The sequence below is a fragment of the Babylonia areolata genome, chromosome 35 (assembly GCF_041734735.1).
Source record: "Babylonia areolata isolate BAREFJ2019XMU chromosome 35, ASM4173473v1, whole genome shotgun sequence".
NCBI lineage: Eukaryota > Metazoa > Mollusca > Gastropoda > Neogastropoda > Buccinidae > Babylonia > Babylonia areolata.
In genome coordinates this window covers 20,281,725-20,306,794 of record NC_134910.1, presented here as the reverse complement: position 1 = coordinate 20,306,794, position 25,070 = coordinate 20,281,725, and the positions used below count along the sequence as shown (strand labels likewise).

General features: G+C 41.6%; 1 protein-coding gene across 7 annotated transcripts in view; it reads left to right on the top strand.

The window, feature by feature from the left end:
* The window catches only part of LOC143277853 (ferrochelatase, mitochondrial-like), a 27,774-nt gene extending 2,704 nt beyond the window's left edge, over positions 1-25,070 (top strand). Inside the window, exons 2-14 of one of the 7 annotated variants that reach the window (XM_076582786.1) lie at positions 1,590-1,728; positions 3,310-3,429; positions 4,760-4,908; positions 8,208-8,280; positions 9,560-9,728; positions 10,446-10,544; positions 11,637-11,744; positions 13,636-13,800; positions 15,791-15,850; positions 18,296-23,624; positions 23,785-24,310; positions 24,525-24,578; positions 24,735-25,070. In XM_076582786.1, coding sequence (XP_076438901.1) covers positions 1,590-1,728; positions 3,310-3,429; positions 4,760-4,908; positions 8,208-8,280; positions 9,560-9,728; positions 10,446-10,544; positions 11,637-11,744; positions 13,636-13,800; positions 15,791-15,850; positions 18,296-18,484 — 1,271 coding nt within the window. In that variant the 3' untranslated portion in view covers positions 18,485-23,624; positions 23,785-24,310; positions 24,525-24,578; positions 24,735-25,070. Of the gene's footprint in view, positions 1-1,589; positions 1,729-3,309; positions 3,430-4,759; positions 4,909-8,207; positions 8,281-9,559; positions 9,729-10,445; positions 10,545-11,636; positions 11,745-13,635; positions 13,801-15,790; positions 15,851-18,295; positions 23,625-23,784 lie in introns of all 7 variants that reach the window. The other 6 variants (XM_076582783.1, XM_076582781.1, XM_076582782.1 and 3 more) reach the window with 6 other exon arrangements.

The window sequence follows — 25,070 nt, the reverse complement described above, 5'->3', positions numbered from 1 at the left end:
TCTCTCTCTCTCGTTGTAATCACCAAAAGTGAAAAGACTTTACATCCAATACAATCAGGCTCATGAAATCAAAGTGTTTATATATATATATATATATATATATATATATATATATATATATATGTATATATATATATATGGAATATGCTGTGAAAACTTTTGTTCACAAAGTTTTGGCATTATATTTGTGTGACAAACACAACACGGTGGCTCAGCACAAAAGTTATGACTGCTTTGTTTTGACATCACAATGGCAGCAGCTGGGATCACACAGTCCACGGTCCTTGTCAGCAGTCCCTTCTGTGTGGAGGAAGCTGAACTTCCACAGCAGGGCTGTTAGGGTATCACTAGATAGTGGATATCTCTCAGGAGAAAGTACAACAGTACACACACACACACACACACACACACACACACACCCCTCACCACACCACTCCACTCCACTCACAGAGTGACACACACACACACACACACACACCACACCACACCACACCACACCACACCACACCACACCACACCACACCGCACCTCACCACACCAATCCACTCCACTCACAAACACAGAGTCACACACACTCACACACACTCACACACACACACACACACACACACACACACACACACACCACACCACACCTCACACCACACCACACCTCACCACACCACACCAATCCACTCACCAATCCACACACACACACACACACACACACACACACACACACACACACACACACACACACACACACATCCCACTCCACTCACATACACAGACACACACACACACACACACACACACAAACACATGCATAAACACAAACACACACACATGCATAAAGTGATAAACACTACACACACACACACACACCACACCACACCACACCACACCACACACACCATAAAAGAAAAGCACCCATGATAATATCCCTCTGCATTTTAAGAACATTTAAAAGATTAGTATTAATTAAAGTAACTAAGTAACTTGTACTGAGTTACAGAAGACCCAAATCGTATGATGATATTGGAACAAATGTATTGTGTTTTTATTTGTTTATTTATCCATTCTATTTTATTTTAATTTGGCTATGGTGTGCTAATGTTGCTTATATATTTCTCTGTTACTCAATTTATGTATTTGTTACTCTGTTTATGTAAGTGTCTGGTATCACATTGTGTGAATAGACATAAAAATGGAAATGAAAGGGCTGTGTTACTTTTTTTTTTTCTTCATCTTTTTTTTTTTTGAATCTTTGTCATTGATGCTGTTTAAATGGGTATCATTTTATTTAGATTTTTAAGGGAAGTAAAAGGTAGCCAGTTTTTTTTCATTGTAAATTATCACGAAATATGTCATATGTGTGTCTCTTCTCTGTCTGTATGTATAATTCTAGTATTCTTACCATGATTGCTAGAGCTATGCATTTGTCCACTGGTAACCAGTTAATATCTTAGAAATTCTGTCCATCCATGTTGTTATTTTTTTTCATAATAATAATAATAATATTATTATTATTATTGATTATAATTATTAGTTATTTATTCATTTATTTTCATTGATTTATTTTGTTGTTGTTGCTGCTGTACTCTTTCCAGGCACAGCAGTAGCAGGGTTGCTTCAAGGATGGAGACACGGAGTGACTTCCCCTGCCTGGCTGAGCGTGGCCACTTCGCCTGTCAATCAGTGTCGATTTCAGAGCACTGGCACTCCCAGGGTTTCCTCTCCCCAGACCAAGTAAACTTTTGGTGTGCTGTGTGGTGAGAGTGGATCGATCAGAGAGTTAACCGAGTGATAGCCGAATGGTTCAGAGCAAACTTGGACTTTTCCTCAATCTGCAGTTCCTCAGATCTTATAGCCCATCTCATAACTGAGGGGCCGTTTAAGGGCTGAATATCTGTGAATTCTTAAAACAAGTGCAAGAGAAGAAAACTAATGCAAAAAAAAAAAAAGGAAAGTTGAAATGATGTTATAAAGACTGGTCTGTTAGTACAATCCAGGTATCGGTGCCTGGTGGATTAAAGGTGGAGCTTGTTTCCTGATGTACAGAGTCATCGTATTTGTAGATCTGCCAGTGCTGTAATCCTCTTCACATGTATGACAGTATGTTTAAGATTTTGTTATCCATGTAGCTTTTAGAGTCATGTTACCTGAGAGAGAGAGAGAGAGAGAGAGATTTTTCTTATGATTTGTGCTTGTTACCTTTGAGAAAAAGATTGTAATTATGAATTTTGTGGTGAGTCTTTTTCACCTGAGGGAGAGGGATTCAAATAACGAAGTTTGCGTTGAGTGTGTTGATTCTTGTCACCAGAGAGTGATCTTATAATGGTTTTTGCACTGATTCCTGAGAGAAGGAGAGAGAGAAAGAGAGATTCTGGTAATGATTTTTGTGTAATCTGAAAGATTCAAAGATTGGTTTTTATGCTGGATCTTGTTACCAGAGAGAAATTCTGATAATGGTTATAACTTATTGTGCTGTTTCTGACAGTGACTTTTGCAGTGAGTGTTATCACCTCAGAATCTCATGTTTGTGTCCTAGATGTTCTCTCCCCCTGTTACACCTTGTAACTCCAGTATACTTGGTATGTCTGGGTTACCCCCCGTGGGGATGTCGGGTCTCTTTCAGTATAAATAGCATCCCCGCCTTCTGGAAATTCTGTGCTGGAAATTTCCTCTTTTCTGTCACTCCCTTTGTTTCTGCCTTTTTTCTTCCTTCTATGTTTCCTTTTTCTGCCTTCCCAGTCCATTCCCCTTTTGTTTTTTCAAGCAAGCCAGGACACTTTTTTCTCTTTCCGCAGTCTATGATGTGCAGTCTGTGCTGTTTTGCTCTGGCAATTAGGTAGTGAGATGTAAACACTGGGATGGGCACTAGCTGCCCATTCCGCAGTGTTATTTGCCTTTATCAATATATGGCCCTTTTTATGTATTTTTTGTATGTAACTTGTAAGTATTTTGTTTCCTTTTTTATGATTTTTTTGTAATCCGGGGATGATAAATTAAGTGGAATGGCTGGCATCCTCAGCATAGCCTAATCTTATTTGCCATAAACCAGTAAGGAGCTAAATCGTTGGGATACTGTGTCATGAGCTGTGTTTTGTGGGTTTGTCTTAGTGTTTTTTTTGTAGATTTGAGTTTTGTGTTGACGCGTTAGAGCATTTGTATGGTATGACAGTCCTGATATGGCCCTGTGCGGTCGGCTGGACTATAAGCAACAAGAACAAGAACAATGTCTGGGTTATGATGACTTATTCTACTCTGCTGTGTTCTGCTCTGCTCTGCTTTGCTTTATTCTATTTTATTCTGTTCTGTCCTGTCCAGGCGACCAAAGACAGGCATCATGATGCTGAACCTTGGGGGTCCAGAGAAAGCGGAGGATGTCCATGACTTCCTGCTGCGTCTCTTCCTGGACAAGGATCTCATCCCCCTGCCGGCACAGAGGTGGGGATACAGACCTTGGTTTCTGGAAATCTCTTCCACAGAATAATAGTCACTATAGTCCCTGTTCCATTATTAAATCTCTCAAATCAAGGTACATTTTGGCATGTAATTGCAACGTTGATTTGAAGCATTATGTTTTTTATCACATGTTTTGTAAAGCACCTAGAACCTTTTTCTGGATAAAGTGCTATATAAATATCAATCATGATTCTTATTATTAATCCTTTCAAAGCCACAGGACAGAAATTTCTGTTCGCTTCATTATTGGAATTTTCCAATTACATAGTCATTGATTTCATGTGCAGTGGTGTTCAGTGGATATTGTATTCATTTTCCTTTCGGAAAAGTGTAGGTTATAAATTATATACTTTCTTTCAGTAGTGTGCATGCTAGATTTTTTTTCAGTGATTATTACCCTCCATGAGCAAGACATCTCTTGACAAGTAGTTGTCAGTTACTGAACATAAATTAGTTTTGGCACTGAAAGGGTTAAATCCTATCTTGAAACATATTTGTTCAAATAATATTTTAAACTGTTGATCTTTCTGCCACCAGACCGTCTTTGTGTATGTGTGTACATTGATGTGTGTTTGAAATAGTGTTTTTAGTGAGTTTGTATTTTAATATTTTAGAAATTGTATTCCTTTATCTTATTCATACAACATGTATTGCTAAATGCACTGAGAGCCACATCAAGCGCTATATAAAAAAAACAACCACATTGTCATCATTATTAGCAGTTGTAGCAATACTGGTGGAAGGGGGAGGGGGGGGGGGGGGCACTGAATTTATATCTGCTGAGTCAAGGGCTTGACATATGAAGACAGGGCCCAGTCCTTTCCTTTGGTTTTTGGAGTTTTAAGATTTAAATTAAAAAAAAAAAAAGGTTTTGAAAAAAAAACCCCAAAAAACCTGCATGAACCTTTCTGTCTGTGTCACTCTCACAGCCAACTGGTGCTGGTGATAGCGAAGTGTCATGCACCTCAAATCCTTGAACAGTACCAGATTTCTTTTTCTTTTTTTCTTTTTAGATATTAAAACCGTGTACTTCACAATCATTGTCAAATGCCACCGTTCAGATTTACTGTGTTTAATGTCAAATGGGAATGAATATTTCATGAAAAGACTAGCAGTGTTTGTGTAAAAAGCATTGGCCTTATGGCAATGAAATGATTATGATGATAATGGCGAACATTATAATATTTAAGAAGCTTTGCCCTATGTGCATATTTCCACCCCTGTTGCAATGGGTCAGAGGCCTTTGGCAGATGAACCATTCCGAGTTGCACTGCAGCACCACACTTTATCTCTGTGTCTCTCTGTGTCACAGCCAGCTGGCCCCGGTGATCGCCAAGCGGCGCACACCCAAGATCATCGAGCAGTACCAGAAGATCGGAGGGGGGTCACCCATCAAGAAGTGGACAGAGGTGCAGGGACAGGCCATGGTGGACATTCTGGACAAGATCAGTCCTGAGACAGGGTCAGTGCTGCCTTGTCCTGTGTCTTGATGATGGTGATATGAGTACTTATATAGCGCTGATCTTCGCATGGAGACCAAGCTCTAAGTGCTGTTAAAAACACGAGTCATTTGCACAACAGGCTGTCTACCTGGGTAGAGCCGACTGACAGCTGCTATTTGTCTTCTGTTTGTATTGTATTGTATTACTTTGTTGCAACAGATTTCTCTGTGTGAACTGAAATTCAGGCTGAAGATGCCTGCACATGTGTTTATTTTTTTCTTTACAGTGGATTTTTTTTTCTTTTAACTGAATTTTGCTAGGGACAACCCTTATGTGGCCCTGGGTTCTGTTGTGTGTTCTGAGTGCATGTTGAACATGGAACCTCTGAATAACCCCTAGGCTGCTAAATTTCCATAAATTTAAATCAGATCAGCATGGATAGGAAGAGGAAGAACTACTGTCTGTACACTTTTAACTCGCTCCCGACGAAAGTTTTCTCCCTTGCTTTTCCCTGCAGATGACCCATTTGTTAGGGTTAGGAAAAAAATCACCAAAAATACAAAACATAAAGTAACTGAATGAAACTCACTGTACATGACCCACTGACCCCTCTCCTCATGTCGTGTGAACGCCCACCCCCTCCCTCTTCACTGCTCTCAGAAGCTGATTCACTATCAGTACTTTCTTGCTGGTAGCTTTCTTCACTGCAGATACTTTATTCAACATCTCCATCATCCTCGTCGATGTGGAAACCTTCACTTTGAAGCATTTCAATCACTTCAGCAGCGGTAAAAGCTGCTGTTGTGATAAAGTTTGCTCAAAAAAATTCCACTTGTATAGCTTGCGACACCATTTTAGATATGTATGCAGATTAGCTGTCATGTGGGGTCCTGAACTCGCTGGCTTGCTGTGGAGTGTGTTGTTATGAAATCTCATGAAGAAACTTGCCCTTCGACCCTTAACATTTTCACAATGCCTGGTGTAGCTGCGATTGTCATGCTACCACATGAGGAAAACGTGGAAAGCTTTTTGACTCACTTGTGTAAACAAAGTGAGTCTATGTTTTAACCCGGTGTTTGGTTGTCTGTGTGTGTGTGTGTGTGTGTCTGTGTGTCCGTGGTAAACTTTAACATTGACATTTTCTCTGCAAATACTTTGTCAGTTGACACCAAATTAGGCATAAAAATAGGATTTAAGAAGCCCCAAACTGCCATACAAATATCCACAGAATCAGTCGGATTTCACAGTTAAAAATTATAAACCATGCGAGTTAACACCCTTGAACTGATCACGATGAAATGAAAAAATTTCCAGTCTTGACTTTTCTCAAAATGAAGTCCTTTTCACTTCTTACGACTTTTAGAAGTACTTGTACTTGGCTCTACATGTTATTAGTTTAACAAAATACTAAATTTTCATATCAACTTTAAAACTTGAACACGCGGGATTCGAATCTGGTTAGGACTTTTTTTTTCTTTTTTTTTTAAACACGAAACTTTATAATAACAGATGCAGAACACATTTTAACGATTAGATTTTTTTTTTTTTTTAAGTGTATCACAAGTGAATCTTGAAGGCCTTGCCTGTCTTGTTATTTGTTGAAACCGCCATAGCGTTCCGTCATCCGAAGTGAGTTAAGCGTTGTACTTTATTTTGCTAAAAGGAAATAAATCAGTCTCTAGAGGAAAGAGTTCAAACACAGAGTGCTGACTGACATCCCAACCTATGACGTCAGTCCTATCTCGGGCACCAGCCATTCACTGACAGGTGTACTCGTCAGCAGCAGATAAGGGGTTAATGTCTCATCTGAATGACTAGCTGACGGGCGCAATAGCCAAATGGTTAAAGCGTTGGACTGTCAACCTGAGGGTCCCAGGTTCGAATCTCAGTAACGGCACCTGGTGGGTAAAGGATGGAGGTTTTTCCGATCTCCCAGGTCAACATATGTGCAGACCTGCTAGTGCCTGAACCCCTAAGCAGAAGATCAAATACGCATGTTAAAGATCCTGTAATCCATGTCAGCGTTCGGTGGGTTATGGAACCAAGAACATACCCAGCATGCACATCCCCGAAAACAGAGTATGGTTGCATACATGGCAGGGTAAAAACAGTCATACATGTAAAAGCCTACTCTTGTACATACGAATGAACATGGGAGTTCCAGCCCACGAATGCAGAAGAAGAAGAAGAATGACTAGCACCCAAACCTCCACTCAGTGTCCAGTGGAGGGGAAGAAATTCTTGCAAGTTTGGGGTTTGATGCCGTACCCTCAGATTCTCTCGCTTCCCAGGCGGACGTGTGACCACCAGGCTACCACATCACTTGTTGCTCTGCTGTGTGCTTGGATGGGCTCGAGGCAGCATTTGATTTGCTGCGTTTTCTGCTTTGAAAATACTTGGTCGGAGAAATGACATGTTATTCTAGATAAATGCTTGTTCTGTAGTAAAGAGATGTCATTGTTTTACTCTGAAATTACTTGGTCTTGAGTAATGATATGTCTTTGGTTTACTTCAGAAATGTTTTTATTTTTTTATTTTTTAGTAATGTCATTGTTTTACTTGTAAATTACTTGGTTTTGAGTAATGACATATCATTGTTTTACTTGAGAAGTGTGGGTTTTTTTTTTCCTTTTAGTCATGTCATTGTTTTACTTGGAATATTACTTGGTCTGGAGTAATATCATCATTTTACTTGTGGAAAATACTCCCCCCCCCCCCCCCTTTGCAGTGAAGGTTATATTTCTCAAGAAAAAACACATGTAATCCAGTTCCACATAAAGTCATCAAAAATGAAAAAAAAAAAACCCCACAAAATCGGAATTTGCCAAAATCCAGTGAAGCATTACACAGCAGAGTATACTTCAAAGAGTGTACATAAACACTCATAGGATCAGTTCACATTAGTTACATCATTCATTAATCATTATTCAAGGGATTTTTATAATTTTTGGGGAAAATAGTTGGTCTGGAGTAGCTGTATTGCAAGCATCTGTAGATAATTTTGTACAGAAACTATATGAATTTAAAGAATATTTGATGTAATATTTGAAGATGTAAAGATTTACAGTATGGTGAGAATAGCTATAGATGGGTTTGGGCAGATATAGCTAAGGGTCTTGTGAACATCAAGCATAAATAAAAGAAGAAAAAAGAAAAAGTGAAATATCCAAATACTACTGGATTAATGAGATGAAATGGGTCAACGAAATTGATGTTAATTCATGTACATTTGGAATATTGGACAGACTGACTTGATGATGATGATGATGATGATGATGATTGTGTGTGTGTGTGTGTTTGTGTGTGTGATGTGTACAGCTCCCCACAAGTTCTACATTGGTTTTCGCTACGCACATCCTTTGACAGAGGATACTATTCAGCAGATGGAGGAGTAAGTGTGTGTGTTCGTGTGTGTGTATGTGTTTATTTGTTTATGTATAGGAGTAGTGCTCAATTTTCCACTTAAATGAATATTAGATGGGGGGGGGGGGGATAGGGGGGAGTGTGTATTGTATATGTGTGTGCAAATGTGCTTTCATGTGTGAGTGTGTGCAATTTAGTGTGTGTGTTTAAGTATTTCTATGTGTGAGTGTTGGTAAGTGTGTGTTTTTGTGTGTGTGTGTGTGTGAAGTATGTTATATAGGGTTCATTTACAGTGAAAAACATAGAAATGCATTCACATATTTACAGGAAGACATAATTGTGCAAATCATTCTGACCGGAGAAAAAGTTTTGAATGACAGACTTAAAAAGTGTGCTTTACTGTAATAATAATAATAATAATAATAATAAGAATAAAAAGAACTAAAAAAAGAGATAGTGAACATGCTTTTTGTGGATTACATGGAAGCAAATGTTATTTTGATTGGAAGGCATAGATATGTATGTAGATATAAATAGAATATTTTCCTTCCTGTGTTTTTTAAAGTGAGATTTGAGAAGTGTCTTTTAAACTAAAAACCCCACAGATTACAATTTATTTATTTTATTTATTTATTTTTTTACATTTTTGACTGAAATGAAATATATATATATATATATATATATATATATATATATAAAGGAAAGACAAAGTTTCAACTCCTCAGCTGCTGCTGACGAGTACGGTTGTCAATGAAGGTTTTTTTGCCTTACTAAGAAGTACGATAGGATAGGATCCTGAGCCAGTCAGAAAGTCAGTCACCATTCTTCACTTGAACTTGTTCCCCTTTTGACTGCATTGATTTATTTGCTGTTGAGCAAAATCAGTCACTCTGTTGAAAAGTACAAAAGAATTAGTTCTTCAAAATCCATGCTACACTGAATTTATTTCGTCAAGGGTTCACCAGTCATAAGGAGTAAAACCTGTGCGTCCTCCGCGACTAATCCATTATTGTTGTCAGCAGGGGGCTTAGTAGGTGGTGTCCTAAATACGTTAAATCAGAACAGACACTACCGAACACCACCAAAGTGACTCAGCAGCAGTGCAGCGTCTTCTCTGGTGTGTGGCCTCCTGGTGGCCTAACATCAATGGTTCCTAGTGGACTGCCGATGTTAGGACTGAGACAGAGGAACCTGGGTGTGGCCGTGTATGGGGGACTCAGAATGAGCAGTGTGGGAGTAATGCCACCGAAACAAACAAGACAAAAAAAAACCTAAAAAAAACACCAACCTGTGTGTTTGCGTGTCAGGGACGGTGTGGAGAGAGCAGTGGCCTTCACACAGTACCCCCAGTACAGCTGCTCCACCACAGGGAGCAGCCTGAACGCCATCTACCGGCACTACGCCAAGCACGGAGCCTCCAACCACATCATCTGGAGCGTCATCGACCGCTGGCCCACACATCGGGGGCTGGTTCAGGTACAGTGTACGGGGATCGCAAAAAGTTGAGGATTAGGGCTGGTTCATGTATATTGTACGGGAATCGCAAGAAAGTGAAGGACCAGGGCTGTTTCAGGTACATTGTACGGGAGTCACAGAAAGTTAAGGACCAGGGCTGGTTCAGATGTATTGTACAGGTATCACAAAAAGTTAAGGACCAGTACTGGTTTAGATATCTTGTACAGGTATCACAAAAAGTTAAGGACCAGGACTGGTTCAGGTATATTGCTTGGGGATCACAAAAAGTTGAGGACCAGGGCTGGTTCAGGTATATTGTACATGGTTCACAACAAGTTTGGAACCAGGGCAGGTTCAGGTATATTGTACAGGTTTCACTGAAAGTTAAGGACCATGGCTGGTTCAGATATATTGTACAGGTGTCACTAAAAGTTAAGGACCAGGGCTTGTTCAGGTATATTGTAGAGTTCACAATAAGGACCACAGCTGTTTCAGGAACATTGTACAGGACGACACAGGACAATACAACACAGTACAGTACAATACAGTGCAGCACAGAAAAATACAATACACTGCTGTTCAATACAGTTAAGTACAACACAGTGCAGGTCAGACAAGACTTGACTATCACACATACTGGACAGTTGCTTTTTAACTATTGTTAGGTACTTTTGGTATGTTTATATTCTTCCTTATTTGAGTCCTTCAGTGTTGTCGTCTTGTGTTGTATGTTCACAGGCCTTTGCTGACAACATCCGCCAGGAGTTGGCCCGATTCCCTGAAGAAGACCGAGATGATGTGGTCATTCTGTTTTCTGCACATTCTCTGCCTCTCAAGGTGCGTTGAAATTGGAGGACAGTGAATCTGGATTTAATTACACATACTTAACTGTGACCCACTAGTGCAGACTCCGGCAGGGGTCTGACATTCTGGATTTTGGTTTAATCTTGTTTTGTTTCTGTTGGATTTTCTTTTCTTTTTTTCTTTTTTTTTATTGGATTGATTAAGTTCGGTTCACAGAGAGAGAGAGAGATAGACAAGACAATGGCTTATTTGTTGGGCCTCCGACCCATAACAGAGGAGTGGGCCGTGAACAAAAATAGTAGATAATGAATGAAACAAAGAGAGAGTGGGAGGGAGGGAGAGAGAGAGAGTGGTGTTGTTGTTTTTCACCCATTTCAGTTAACAAGATTTTTTTCTGTCTGTCCTTAAAATGAAATCATTGTTCTACAGCCCCGGTAGGCTTCAGTGCCATACTGGTGCGGAAAAAAAAATGCAGAAAATATACTGTTTTTCCTAGAAATGATGTATGGACACATCCGGAAACACTATAGAAGTGAAATACTATAGAAGTTAGTTCTTGCTCTTTGCGGTTTTATGCATAAGCAGGTATTTTGTATTTTGTTTTTTGAATTTTTTTTATCACAACAGATTTCTCTGTGTGAAATTCGGGCTGCTTTCCCCAGGGAGAGCGCGTCGCTATACTATAGCGCCACCCATTAAAAAAAATTTTTTTTCCTGCGTGCAGTTTTGTTTTTTCCTATTGAAGTGGATTTTTCAACAGAATTTTGCCAGGAACAACCCATTTGTTGCCGTGGGTTCTTTTACGTGCACTAAATGCATGCTGCACACGGGACCTTGGTTTATCGTCTCATCCGAACGACTAGCCTCCAGACCACCACTCAAAGTCTAGTGGAGGGGGAGAAAATATCGGCGGCTGAGCCATGATTCGAACCAGCATGCTCAGATTCTCTCGCTTCCTAGGAGGACGCGTTACCTCTAGGTCATCACTCCACATGTACGTGAAAACTATTTAAATGAGACAAACTTTGACGCCAGAGCAATGCTTGGGGGCAGGGCTGAGTGTAAGGAGGTGTGTGTGAGTGGGCAGTTCTGTTCACCGTGGTGTGGTGTGTTGTGTGGACACAGGTGGTGAACCGGGGGGACCCCTACCCACTGGAGGTGGCAGCCACAGTGCAGCGCGTCATGGAGGAGCTGGGCAACTCCCACGCCTACCGTCTGGTCTGGCAGTCCAAGGTATCATTATTATCATTATTATTATTATTATTGTAACTGGGCAACTCGCACGCCTACCGTCTGGTCTGGCAGTCCAAGGTATCATTATTATTATTACTCTTATTATTATTATTATTGTTGTAACTGGGCAACTCCCACGCCTACCGCCTGGTCTGGCAGTCCAAGGTATTATTATTATCATTACTCTTATTATTGTTATTATTGTAACTGGGCAACTCGCACGCCTACCATCTGGTCTGGCAGTCCAAGGTATTATTATTATTATTATTATTATTGTAACTGGGCAACTCGCACGCCTACCGTCTGGTCTGGCAGTCCAGGGTATCATTATTATTATTATTATTATTAATAATATTATTATTATTATTGTAACTGGACAAACTCCCATGCCTACCATATTTATTATATATATACCTTTATTATATTATTTATATACCTTTTTGGTGCCCCAGAATTTTTGGACATATTGTTTTCTGTGGTTTGATAATGATGAAGGATGATGGGGGTGATGGTGATGCTGCTTCAGGGGTCCATTAAGTTTGGGACGTCTTGACAAGGCTGTACTCTGATGATATATCCTGGTGTCAACCAGGCTTGATAGATGTAAGATGGGCACCTCCAGTGTTGGTGAGGAAATTTGGGCTACACTTCCAAAGACACAAAGGTGAAGTGGTTGACCCTCGACTGTGTGGTCCCATTCTTGCCAGTTGAGTCCAGAGCACACTCAAGTGTGGGTAGGAGCCAGTCATGGGGTGAAGAAAACCTTACCTGTGGTAGGGGTTGAACCTGCATACTTCCTGTCGTCAGTCTGTGACGCTGACCACTTCGCCACAGTGGCTAGTTGTTGGTGCTTTAGTAACATTTGGTTTTATCGTATTGTCTTAATTGGTTTTGTATTGTATTGCATTGTTTTGTTTTGTATTAGGTTGGGTTGTGTTGCATTGTATTGCTTTGTATTGAGTTGTGTTTTTATTTTTATTTTGTTTTATCATATTGTTTTGTGTTGTGTTGTATTGCTTTGCATTGTATTGCACTGCATTGCACTGCATTGTATTGCATTGTATTGTATTGTATTGTATTCCTTTTCGTCTCAACAGATGTCTCTGCGTGAAATTGGGGCTGCTCTCTCTCCTCAGGGAGAGCATGGCAACACAGTGCAGTGACACCCATCATTTTTTTTCCTTCTCTTCTGTTTGCACGTTTATTTCTTTTGCTATCTAAGTAGATTTTAATATAGCATTTTGCTGTTTCGTTGCCATGGGTTCTTCTACATGCGCTAAGTGCACCGCTGCACACAATGTCAACACACCCACCTCTAGTGATATGGCCTGCGGGGATAACATCACCAACATATGTGCACATTTTAAGTTTTAGACCTGTTTGTCCGAAGCGCTTGAAGGTGAATGTCGGCAGCTTGCTCGTTCGTGCGGACCTGATACAGATCACACCACTTACTGACCTTCACAGCAGCTGGTGATGTAGACACAGGAAGACAGAGATGGTTTCATAATACCTTGGCTTGGCGGTGGTGATTGAAAGTTGGTCGTGGGCCATTGGTTTGATTACACCTGTTACCTGCCCACTTGTGTGTCTGTCCTGACTTAAGGACAGGAAGATGATGAAAAAAGAGGGTGTTTATGAGTTGAGCACTGGTCTTTTTTTTTTCCTTTTTTTTTTTTTTTTCTTTTTTCACCCTAGCTTTAGATGGGATGATTCATTGTTTGTGGAGTTCGGTGCTGCTGAAGAGTTTTATTTTAGAATATTAACAGGACTTGTTGTTGTTGTTGTCATATTCACCCAGGCAGGACCAAAAAGGATTTGATGCTGCTCAAGAGTGTTTAGGAACTGACAGAGCCGCAGAACTGAAATATTATTTTGCTTGTGAACCCAGGTGGGGCCCCTTCCCTGGCTGGCTCCCCAGACGGACGACGCCATCAAGGGGCTGGTGACGCGCAACAAGAAGAACATCCTGCTGGTGCCCATCGCCTTCACCAGTGACCACATCGAGACGCTCTTTGAGCTGGACCTGGAGTACGCACAGCACTTGGGCGCTGAGGTAAGATGCTTGTGTGGCAGGATGGCCTTTGGACCCTATCACCATCAGCGTCGCTTTTCAGCACCAGCTGGGTAGAGCACCCATGTCACTGAAATGTGACCAGATTATGGGTTTGTTTTATCCATGAACCTACTGCTCTTAGTTTTCAGTGGTAGGACAGGCCATATTTTCTACATGTCACAAGGAAATCCTTAGCTATTTTTAGACACCATCTTTTCTGTGTTTATAGCACAAGGGAATTTTGCACTGGTAGTGAAAATTGACTCTTCTTCCCTTCAGCTACACATCTCCCCCTGAATATGAGACCACTGCAGTGAAACTAGGATGGTTCACTTAAAAAACTGAAACAAACGTCTGGGAAAGGTTTGAAATTGAATGTCATTTTCATCCGTGAAACTGCCGCCATTTTCTTCCTCATTGCTGTCTTAATTCATGAACGGATTGGCCAACTCTTTTGTAGTCAGTCTTATTCTGTTCTGTGTCAATGATGATGATATTTAAGATTAAACTTGGCAAAAATGGATGGAGAATGGTTCATATAACCAGTCAGACAAAGCTTCGTTTTTCCACTTTGGGAATCCATAAACGGTTCAGCTTAGAATGCCAGCTGTTCTAAGCAAGAATAAACAAAACAAGAATGGTGTGTCTGTCAGAGAATACCAGTATCTTGTCTGCAGGGGAAGTAATCATGGTACAAGTACTTGGAGCAGAATGAGTTGAAATATTTTTCTGTTATTAGGATGGGGAAGATTAACTCACACCGGACGATGGAACGCTATAGCTATAGCGGTTTCGACAATTAAAAAAATTTCCGCGTTTTCCTCATGGGGTAGCATAACAATCGCAGCTACACCAGGCATTTCAAACGTGTCAAGGGTCGAAGGGAAAGTTTCTTCATGAGGTTTCGTAACAACACACTCCACAGCGAGCCAGTGAGTTCAGGAACCCCACATGACAAGCTAATCTGCATACGTATTGAAAATGGTGTCGCAGGCGATACAAGTGGAAATTTTTACAGCAAACTAGATCACGACAGTGGCTTTTACTACTGCTGAAGTGATTGAAAAGCTTCAGAATGAAGGTTTTGACATCGACGAGGATGATGAAGATATTGAATAAAGTATCTGCAGTGAAGAAAGCTACCAGCAAGAAGGTTCTGACAGTGACTCAGCTTCTGAGAGCAGTGAAGAGGGAGGGGGTTGGGCATTCACACGACATGAGGAGAGGGGTCAGTGGGTCAAGTACAGTGAATTTCATTCAGTTACTTTATGTTTTGTATTTTTTGCGATTTTTTTTCCTAACCCTAACAAATGGGTCGTCTGTAGGGAAAAGCAAGGGAGAAAACTATTCGTCCGGAGTGAGTTAAAATGGTCAGAGGAGAGGATTGGGCCCCGCCTTCCTATACGGAGCACTAGGCTCAGTGGAGATGAACTCACTGCCCAAATGGTCATAAAAGGCCACGAGACGTGTAACCATGAATTTTTAGTTTTGGTGATGATGACCATTTGAAAACGCGACCATTCATGATGGGTTGCATGGCACTGCAGATTGTTAGGAGTTGCACACTGGCCTTGTGGTCTGTCACTGACACACTCACACAATACACACACACACTCTCAGACACACACACACACGCACACACTCAGACACACACACACACTCAGACACACACACGCACGCACGCACACACTTACACTGACACACACACACGCATACACTCACACACACGCATACACTCACACACACACACACACGCACACGCACTCACACACACACACGCATGCACGCACGCACGCACACACAAGCACACGCACGCACATTCACACAATGCAACGCAATGCAACACAACATAACACACACACAGACACACACACACACACACAGACAAACACACTCACACAACACACACTCACAACACACACACACACACACACACACACACAGCAGACAGGTGGTGGGTGAGTGTTGTGACTGTTTCTCTGTCTGTCAGGTTGGAGTGAAGAACATCAGAAGAGCAGCCTCCCTGAATGACCACCCAGTCTTCTTGGAGGTATGTCCCCTTAGTCAACATTTTAAATTCATTTATCATCTTCTTTCTCCGCGTTCCCTGGCCACGCTAGACTTTAAGTTGAGACAGGACAGCGAAGTCTGCCGTCCGTAGCAGGGACCCCGCCGGTCCCCACAGTTTCTCCTGGAGCTCCACCGGGCATCTCGGAGCGTTGAAGGTGGGGCAGGACTGCAGGATATGGGAGGGGGTCAGTGGGCCTGTACCACAAGGGCACTGGTCAGTATTTGATATCTTCAGATGGTAGAGGTGGGAGAGGAGCTGACAGTGTCCCATTCGCAGTCTGAATATTGTGACCTGTGCCGTTCTGTCCAGCTCATGGATGCTGTCTGTTTCGTCTTCCGGCCCGATGCCCTGATGTTGGCATCATGCTTTCCTGAAGCTTTCCCTCAGATTCATTTATCTATTGTCTTTTTTTAATTATCATTTTCTTTTTCATCCTGAGACAAGGTCTGTACAAATCTGTTTTCATGGATGTCAAGGTGGTGGCCTGTGGTGTGTGGTGTGTGTGTGTGGTGTGTATGTGGTCATTGTACATGTGTGTGTGTGTGTGGTGTGTATGTGGTCATTGTACATGTGTGTGTGTGTGTGGTGTGTATGTGGTCATTGTACATGTATGTGTGTGTGTGGTGTGTATGTGGTCATTGTACATGTGTGTGTGCATGTGTTTTATTTGGTTTTTGTGGTTTGTGTGTGTGTGTATATGTGTTGTCTATATATATGTGTGTGTGTGTATGGTCTGTGTGTATGTGTGTGTGGTGTTTTTGTGTGTTTGTGTTTTGTGTGTATGTGGTCTCTCTCTCTCTCTCTCTCTCTCTCTCTCTCTCTCTCTATATATATATATATATATATGGGGGGGAGGGTTCAAAAAAGTGTATGTGTATGTGTGTGATGTCCTTGTGTAGGTGTGTGTGTGTGGTTTGTATATGTTTGTGTGTGTGTGTGTAGTCCTTGTGTGCATGTTGTCTGTGTACATCTATGTGTGCGTTTGTTATCCATATGTGTGTCAGCACACCCTTCTATGCCTTCATAACGTTAAGTCAAAGAAGTTTCAGTTTAGTTTCAGTAGCTCAAGGAGGCATCACTGCATTCGGACAAATCCATATACGCTACACCACATCTGCCAAGCATGCCTGACCAGCAGCGTAACCCAACACACTTAGTCAGGCCTTGAGAGAAGAAGAAGACACCACAGACTTGAAACATGCAGCACCTGCAAGCAACACACCCAACCATCTCTCTCTCTCTCTCTCTCCCTCTCTCTCTCACATTCCATTTTTGTTTTTGTTTTGTTGCCCTGCTTTCCATGACCTCAGAGTGAAATTAATTCATTCAAAGTATTACACAGAACCATGTCATTTTAGGCTAAATATCTCGTCGCCAACAAGAATTGAGACAGGTCTTATGAAGCAAGCATGAGGCTATGCACTGCAGTATCTAAATATTCGTTTGTAGAGCTCATGTCTGTTAGCTGTTACCTTTGTTATTTACCGTAAAGTTCGGTCTATTGAGCACACTGGTATATAAGCCGCACCCACTAAATTTAGGAAAAAATTGAACTTTGTACATACATAAGCCGCACTGGCTTATAAGCCGTACTTATTTCCGGTACTGCAACACATACTGATACTACAGAAAAACTGTCAATAGTGTAGGTTATGAAATAAACACAAGCGGGAACAACACAAAGAAAAGCAAGCGAAAATACTGCTAATGCCATTAAAAAAAATATAAATAAATAAACACAATGAAAATAAGATCCATAATTTAGGGAGAGTCACATTTATTCAACATCATCCTGCTCACTGAATCCACTGAAATCTTCGTCTTCAGTGTCTGAGTTAAGGGAACCAGCACAGCCTCCTCCGCCATCTTGTCACTGACTTCAGCCTCACTTTCACTTCATGAACATGAATGCAAAGTGGAGGTCGCTGCTGGTTCGCCGCTTGCACTGTCGTCTACTAGGTCAATCGCCTTCAATTTGAAGGCTGCATCATAGGCATTACGTTGCATTTTCGGCATGATGAGGGTGTACGCTGGAGCAGATAGAACTGAATGCTGATCTGAAGGCTTTAATGTGTGGGGATTTGATTTATAAAACGTGAACAGTTAGCACACTATCCTGAAGCTCATCCAAAAATTCATAGACAGAAATCATGATTTTGGTGAGTTGAAGGGCAGCTAAGAATAGACGAGAACATGACACTCCCGGGATCGTTAAAATCCTCAAATAAGTCGCATCATTGTATAAATCGCACAGGTTGAAGCTGGAGTAAAAAGTTGCGGCTTATAGACCAAACTTTACGGTAGTCAGAATAATGTTCTTTTGTATTACCCCCCTTCAGCACAGGGCCAAAGCCTTAATCTGACTAAACATTCATGTTCATGTTCACATTCATGTGCATTTCATGTTCTCTCTCTCCCCCACAGGCGTTGGCGGACATCGTGAAGACCCACCTGCAGACGGGCAAGGTGTGCGGGCCCCAGCTGACGCTGCGCTGCCCCATGTGCGTCAACGCCACCTGTGGGATGGCCAAGGAGTTCTTCGCTTCCCAGCAGTCCCTGCTGGATGAGCACCTCCACAAGGCCTCCGTGCTGAGAGGTGTGCTGTCTTCCTAGAAGGTGCAGAGAGAGAGGGGGAGAGAGAGAGAGATGGGAGGAGATAGCCAGCCTGATGAAGAAGTCCAACGAAGCAGAAATTAGATTTGAAGAATTTTATGAGGGCATGATTGAAGCCCTGGGAAGAATTTTCATGAGTGGAGGGACAACTGTAAGAGTATGTCGTCATCTGCTTTGCATGGCCAGGGGAGGGAACGAATGAATGAAATTTTATTTTAAGGGTAAAGGAATAAGCACAAAAAATGTGTATGAAACTGAAGATGAAAAAAGCAAACAAAACAAAAAAAAAGTAAAAAAAATAGTGAGAGACAAAACATTCACAGCAACAACATCAGAGTTACATATTTATGTATAAATATAAGTATAATGACATAAGTTTACATTTGGGCTGACAGCAAAGTGAGAGCTGTATTATCAATGGTTTCTCCAGTCAGTAGGAAACCATTTACAACTTAGTATTTTTTGGAAGGACTATGACTCTCAAACTAGGAGGCAAAATTGCACTGGCTCTTAGTGCTGCAGCCTTGTGGTCTAGTTGGCCTTTGGGAACCATCCCAACTCCGACTGTCCTAAAACCCTCTTGGCCGAGAGAGTGGGGATGTAACTTGGGCAAGACACTCTCCACTATAATCAAATTCTAGCCCAAATAGTCGGAACAGCAGTTGCCTCCTCTGCTGTTCTGATGGTCATAGTCGGACACGACTGACTGTCATATGAAAATAAGTATGAATATTTATGAACAGTACAAGAACACTGTAAACAAATAACAACAGGGTGGTGGAGAGCAGAAAGAAGAAGAGAGAAAGAGAAGAGGAAAGAAAGTGGGAGAGAGAGAGAGAGGAAGAGTTTCTGCAGGAGGAACTGAAAGGTTTGGGGCATGGTCCATCAGTTTGTGACAAAATAGGAGACAGGTTTGAGTTGTGTGCATGTGAATGCTGCCACTGTTCATATTTCTATGTGCGTTGGGTTATGCTGCTGGTCAGGCATCTGCTTGGCAGATGTGGTGTAGCGTATATGGATTTGTTCGAACGCAGTGACGCCTCCTTGAGCTACTGACACTGTTACTCATATTACAGTTTCTCGAAGGGTTAAGAAGCAAAAAATTATATAACAAAAAATGTCATGAGTGGGTAGGTGTAAGTGAGGGACTGTGTTTATTTTATTTTATTTTATTTTATTTTTTTTTTGCGGGGTGGGGGGGGGGGATGTTTTGAAAGATTGTTTAAATATAAGTATGTTTTGAAAGACTGTAATTTAGTGTTTTTTGAAAGATTGTTTATAATTAAGTTTGTTTTGAAAGATTGTTGAAAATTGTTTTGAAAAAAAAAAATGTTTAAAATTAAGAAGTTACCAAGCAAAGTGTACTCATTGTGTGGAGGAAGATGTACCAGAAGATGCATTTTCAAGTCATTTTCAGTGTTAACTAACCCGATGCTTGACGAACATGTCCACAAAGCCTTGTTGATGTGATGGGCATTTTTTGTTGTCTTTGTAGGGTGTGGAGAGGGAGAGAGAGCAAGTAAGTTTCGGATGGGGAGAAAAGAGAAGTTTGGGCAAGATTCAGATTCATTGGTTCTGTGAGAAGATGGGAGGAGATACCTCTGAGTTTCCAGATAAATAATATTGTTGTCGTTATTAGTGTTATAATTTTTTGTTGTTTTTGTTTGTTTGTTCCTTAAACCTGTTTCAGGAAGGAATATTTTAATACTTCAGTTAGGGGGAGGGGGAGTGAGTTTTGTGTGCCAAAGTAATGTTGGTTTAACAAATAGTAAAGAATGTTAAATCTCTTCAGCAAAGACAAGAAATGTACAAACACAAATACACTCTTTACTATTTGTTAATGATTTCATCTCCTAGCCTCATTGTTTGTTAATTTCCAGTTGAAAAACCACGGAGGCAACCATGTGTTTGTTCTGTAGTGTCAATGTGTTCTGTGTGGCTTGTTCAGGATTAAAGAGGCTATGCCAATCTTGAATAAAAGCTTATTTGTGTTTGCACATTTCTTCTGTCTTTGCTGCTGTGTGCACATGTCAAATGATTGGTATAAGGACAAGCCCGGCGCTTCCTTTTTGGAGGAAGTGTCTGGGTTTGTTCCAATGTACCTTTAATTTAGCTGTGTGCTAACTGAATTGGTAGCATAAGCAGCACTGACTTGAAGCTGTGTGCCTTGTCAATGGAGAGAGTTACCACTCTTTACTATTTGTTAATCATTTCATCTCCTAGCCTCATTGTTTGTTAATTTAATGTTGGTTTGTTGTGAGTAGTGAGTGATGTAGAATTATGAAGATCATTAGTTTTGTTGCCTGATAGTTATGTGCAAACTGTGTGCAAACTGTGTGTGCGTATGTGTGGGAAGCTGGAGTTTGTTCGTGCTTTGTGAGACATGAGAGCCGAGTTCATTTCCAGGATTTTTTGTTGTTCTTGTGGAAAAAAAACAGTTTTGGTTGATTTGAGTTGGTTACGGCATTTGTTAAAATTATTGTCTTTTAAAAAAAATTGTATATATATACACGTCAGTCAGCAGTCATTTAGGCACCTAGGAAGAATTGGTCAGGCGCTGGACTTGTGGTCCAGCAGTCTGGGTTTGAAGCCCTGTTTGGGCCTGGTGGTGTGTCTTTCGGAAAGGCACATTGCTCCGATTCTCCTTACGCATCGCCGCTTTGAGTCGCTGTTTGTCTCACCGTCTGTTGAACTGTTGCTACATTTTATGTGGTTGGAAATTTTTCTGGAAGCTTTTTTTTCCAGTAATAATTCATTGATGTATATTATTCAGATTGTTCTGTTGTTGTTTTTTTTAATTTCGTTTCGTGTTTTCCTGTTTCTTTTGTTTCTTTCGAATTCATTTTTTAAGTTTCCTTTTCTTGTTCTTTGCACCATAATAATCAGAAGAAAAAAAAAACAGACTTGTGCCATACTGACAAGTCAGTACTGTTGTGATGTTTGTGTGTATGTGTTTTGTGTTGTGTGAATCAATAGTGGGGCACAATGAAATGACATGAACAACACCGTCCGCTATGGGGAACAAAGAAGAAAAAACGAAGGGTATTTCTCTGAGATGAGCTGTCATGGTCAAATCCTTCAGGCGTTGGACTTGTGATCCAGTGATGAGGGTTCAGGGTGTGGTGTTGTGTCCGTAGGAAAAGCGCTTTACCTTGATTTCCCCTCACTCCACGCAGGTAAGAATGGGCACCTGACTTGGGATGGGGAAGGAGAGGATTGGGCCCCACCTTCCTGTGTCGAACCTGTAGTGGATCTTGAATTAGCTGCCCTGATGGCTATAACAGGTGATGGGGCCTTTATCCTTGTTCACCTTTGTTAAAGAGATAATGACGGGCGCAATAGCCGAGTGGTTAAAGCGTTGGACTGTCAATCTGAGGGTCCCGGGTTCGAATCACGGTGATGGCGCCTGGTGGGTAAAGGGTGGAGATTTTTACGATCTCCCAGGTCAACATATGTGCAGACCTGCTAGTGCCTGAACCCCCTTCGTGTGTATATGCAAGCAGAAGATCAAATACACATGTTAAAGATCCTGTAATCCATGTCAGCGTTCGGTGGGTTATGGAAACAAGAACATACCCAGCATGCACACCCCTGAAAACGGAGTATGGCTGCCTACATGGCGGGGTAAAAACGGTCATACACGTAAAAGCCCACTCGTGTGCATACAAGTGAACGCAGAAGAAGAAGTTAAAGAGATAAGAGTTCAAAAGATACAGAAGGGTATAACAGCATAGCGTTTCCAGTCAAGTGGTGCACGCAGGAAGTTATACCTCAATCCATGTTTGGATGATTTGCGTTTGAATTGTTCATTTCTTTGAACTGAACGGCGGGTGATTGATTATTTTTATGAATGACTTGTATCAGACAAACCCTGAGAAGCCTTTGAAGTTGTGACAGTAAACTGAATAAAGTATAATCTATTCTGTTTGTTTAAAAGAAAAGAGATTTGACGCAGTGCTCATCACAGATCATTGTTCGTACCTCCCCTTCACACTCACACACACACACACACACACACACACACTTATAAGATATGATGAATCTCATTTTTAGGGTGTCACTCTTTTTGTTTTGACGTTTTTATAAAAGAAATGATTAATCAGTTTGGTTTCTTTTATTGTTGTCTGTATGTGTTTGTGCAGAATCCGTGAGTTCATGACTGTTCATAATCTTTATAAAGGTTCGGTGGATTTGTTTTTTTTTGCCCTTTTACTTCTCAATAATGGTGACTTGAGATCAAAATGACGTGAGTTCGAAGTGCAGTTATTTTTGGTGTTTACTTCTCAGTCAGTGGTTTCATTGATTTTAGTGAACAAAAAAGTAAAGCAAAAATGGACCTCCACAGCAACATCGTCATCATCATCTTCATCCTCCTCCTCCTTCGTCATCAATATAAACAAAACAGTCTCAAAGCCTGTGGCCTTTCATGCCCTGCTCTCATGGTGACCTGTTTTGATGCCCCTCCACTTCTGTGCTTGGGGTCAGTCCTGTCACTGTCTTCAGTGTCGGCAGATTCATGAGGGGCTGTTGTTTGAGGGACGTTGTGGCGGTCTCCACTCTGGGAGGGACGCTCACTCAGTCTGGTTCCGCAACTAAGCCATTATTGTTGTTAGTAGGGGGCATAGTAGGTGGTGTCCTAAGTACGTTAAATCAGAACAGGCACCACAGAACACCACCGATGTGACTCAGCAGCAGTGCAGGGTCTCCTCTGGTGTGTGGCTTGCTGGCGACGTAATATCGATGCCCTGTGGACTGCCGACGCTGGAACTGTGACGGACGAACCCAGGTGTGGTCGTGTGTGGGGGGAATCTAAATGAGTGGCATGGGAGAAATGCCACTGAAACGGTGCAGATGATGGGGCAGCAAAAAAATTAATAAAATAATAAAATAAAGGTAAAGCGGTCCCAAGAGGAAGAAGTCCAGATAAAGAACAGTGACTGACTTAATGATAATGACAATAATAATAATAATATTATTATTATTGGTATATTGCACTGAATCTTGTGCAGAGTCAAATCAAAGCACTTACACACCAGTCATTCACATGCAGCTTCCTGAAATGAAAGCTCTGTCTTATCCCAGTGAGGTGACAGCCCTTCACTAACACCCTGACATGCAAGCTCTGTCTTATCTCAGTGAGGTGAAAGTCCTCCACTGACATCCTGACCTGTAAGCTCTGTCTGATCTCAGTGAGGTGACAGACCTTCACTGACATCCTGACCTGTAAGCTCTGTCATATCTCAGTGAGGTGATAGCCCTTCACTGGCATCCTGACCTGTAAGCTGTCTTATGTCAGTGAGGTGACAGCCCTTCACTGACATCCTGACATGCAAGCTCTGTCTTATCTCAGTGAGGTGACAGCCCTTCACTGACATCCTGACATGCAAGCTGTCTTATCCCAGTGAGGTGAAAGCCCTTCGCTGACATCCTGACCTGTAAGCTGTCTTATCCCAGTGAGGTGACAGCCCTTCACTGACATCCTGACATGCAAGCTCTGTCTTATCTCAGTGAGGTGACAGCCCTTCACTGACATCCTGACATGCAAGCTGTCTTATCCCAGTGAGGTGAAAGCCCTTCGCTGACATCCTGACCTGTAAGCTGTCTTATCCCAGTGAGGTGACAGCCCTTCACTGACATCCTGACATGCAAGCTCTGTCTTATCTCAGTGAGGTGACAGCCCTTCACTGACATCCTGACATGCAAGCTGTCTTATCCCAGTGAGGTGAAAGCCCTTCGCTGACATCCTGACCTGTAAGCTGTCTTATCCCAGTGAGGTGACAGCCCTTCACTGACATCCTGACCTGTCAGCTGTCTTATCCCAGTGAGGTGACAGCCCTTCACTGACATCCTGACATGAAAGCTCTGGCTTATCTCAGTGAGGTGACAGCCCTTCACTGACATCCTGACCTGTAAGCTGTCTTATCTCAGTGAGGTGACAGCCCTTCACTGACATCCTGACATGAAAGCTCTGGCTTATCTCAGTGAGGTGACAGCCCTTCACTGACATCCTGACATGCAAGCTCTGTCTTATCTCAGTGAGGTGACAGCCCTTCACTGACATCCTGACATGAAAGCTCTGTCTTATCTCAGTGAGGTGACAGCCCTTCACTGACATCCTGACCTGTAAGCTGTCTTATCCCAGTGAGGTGACAGCCCTTCACTGACATCCTGACCTGTAAGCTGTCTTATCCCAGTGAGGTGACAGCCCTTCACTGACATCCTGACATGAAAGCTGTCTTATCTCAGTGAGGTGACAGCAATCCACTGACAAGTGAACTGTCAGCAGCTGCAAGGGGGTTAATCAGGTCAATTTTCAAATTATCTGTCTTTCATAATCAGAAATGAGAGGATTTCATTTTGTCTTTTGTTTTATTTGTCCATTTTTGAAAAAAATCTGTTTTAATTCTTTGTTTCACATGTTGATAATTTTTGTTCAGTGATTCGAGCGCTAAATGCTCCTTTGGGAGAGTTTGTTTTCATGTTGAAATTATACAAGTGTATATAAATGTATGAAAAAGAAAGTGAAAACTGTTTTGTGAATGTGGAAGTGGGTTTGTACACAATTAAATGACTCCTTACTGTTTTA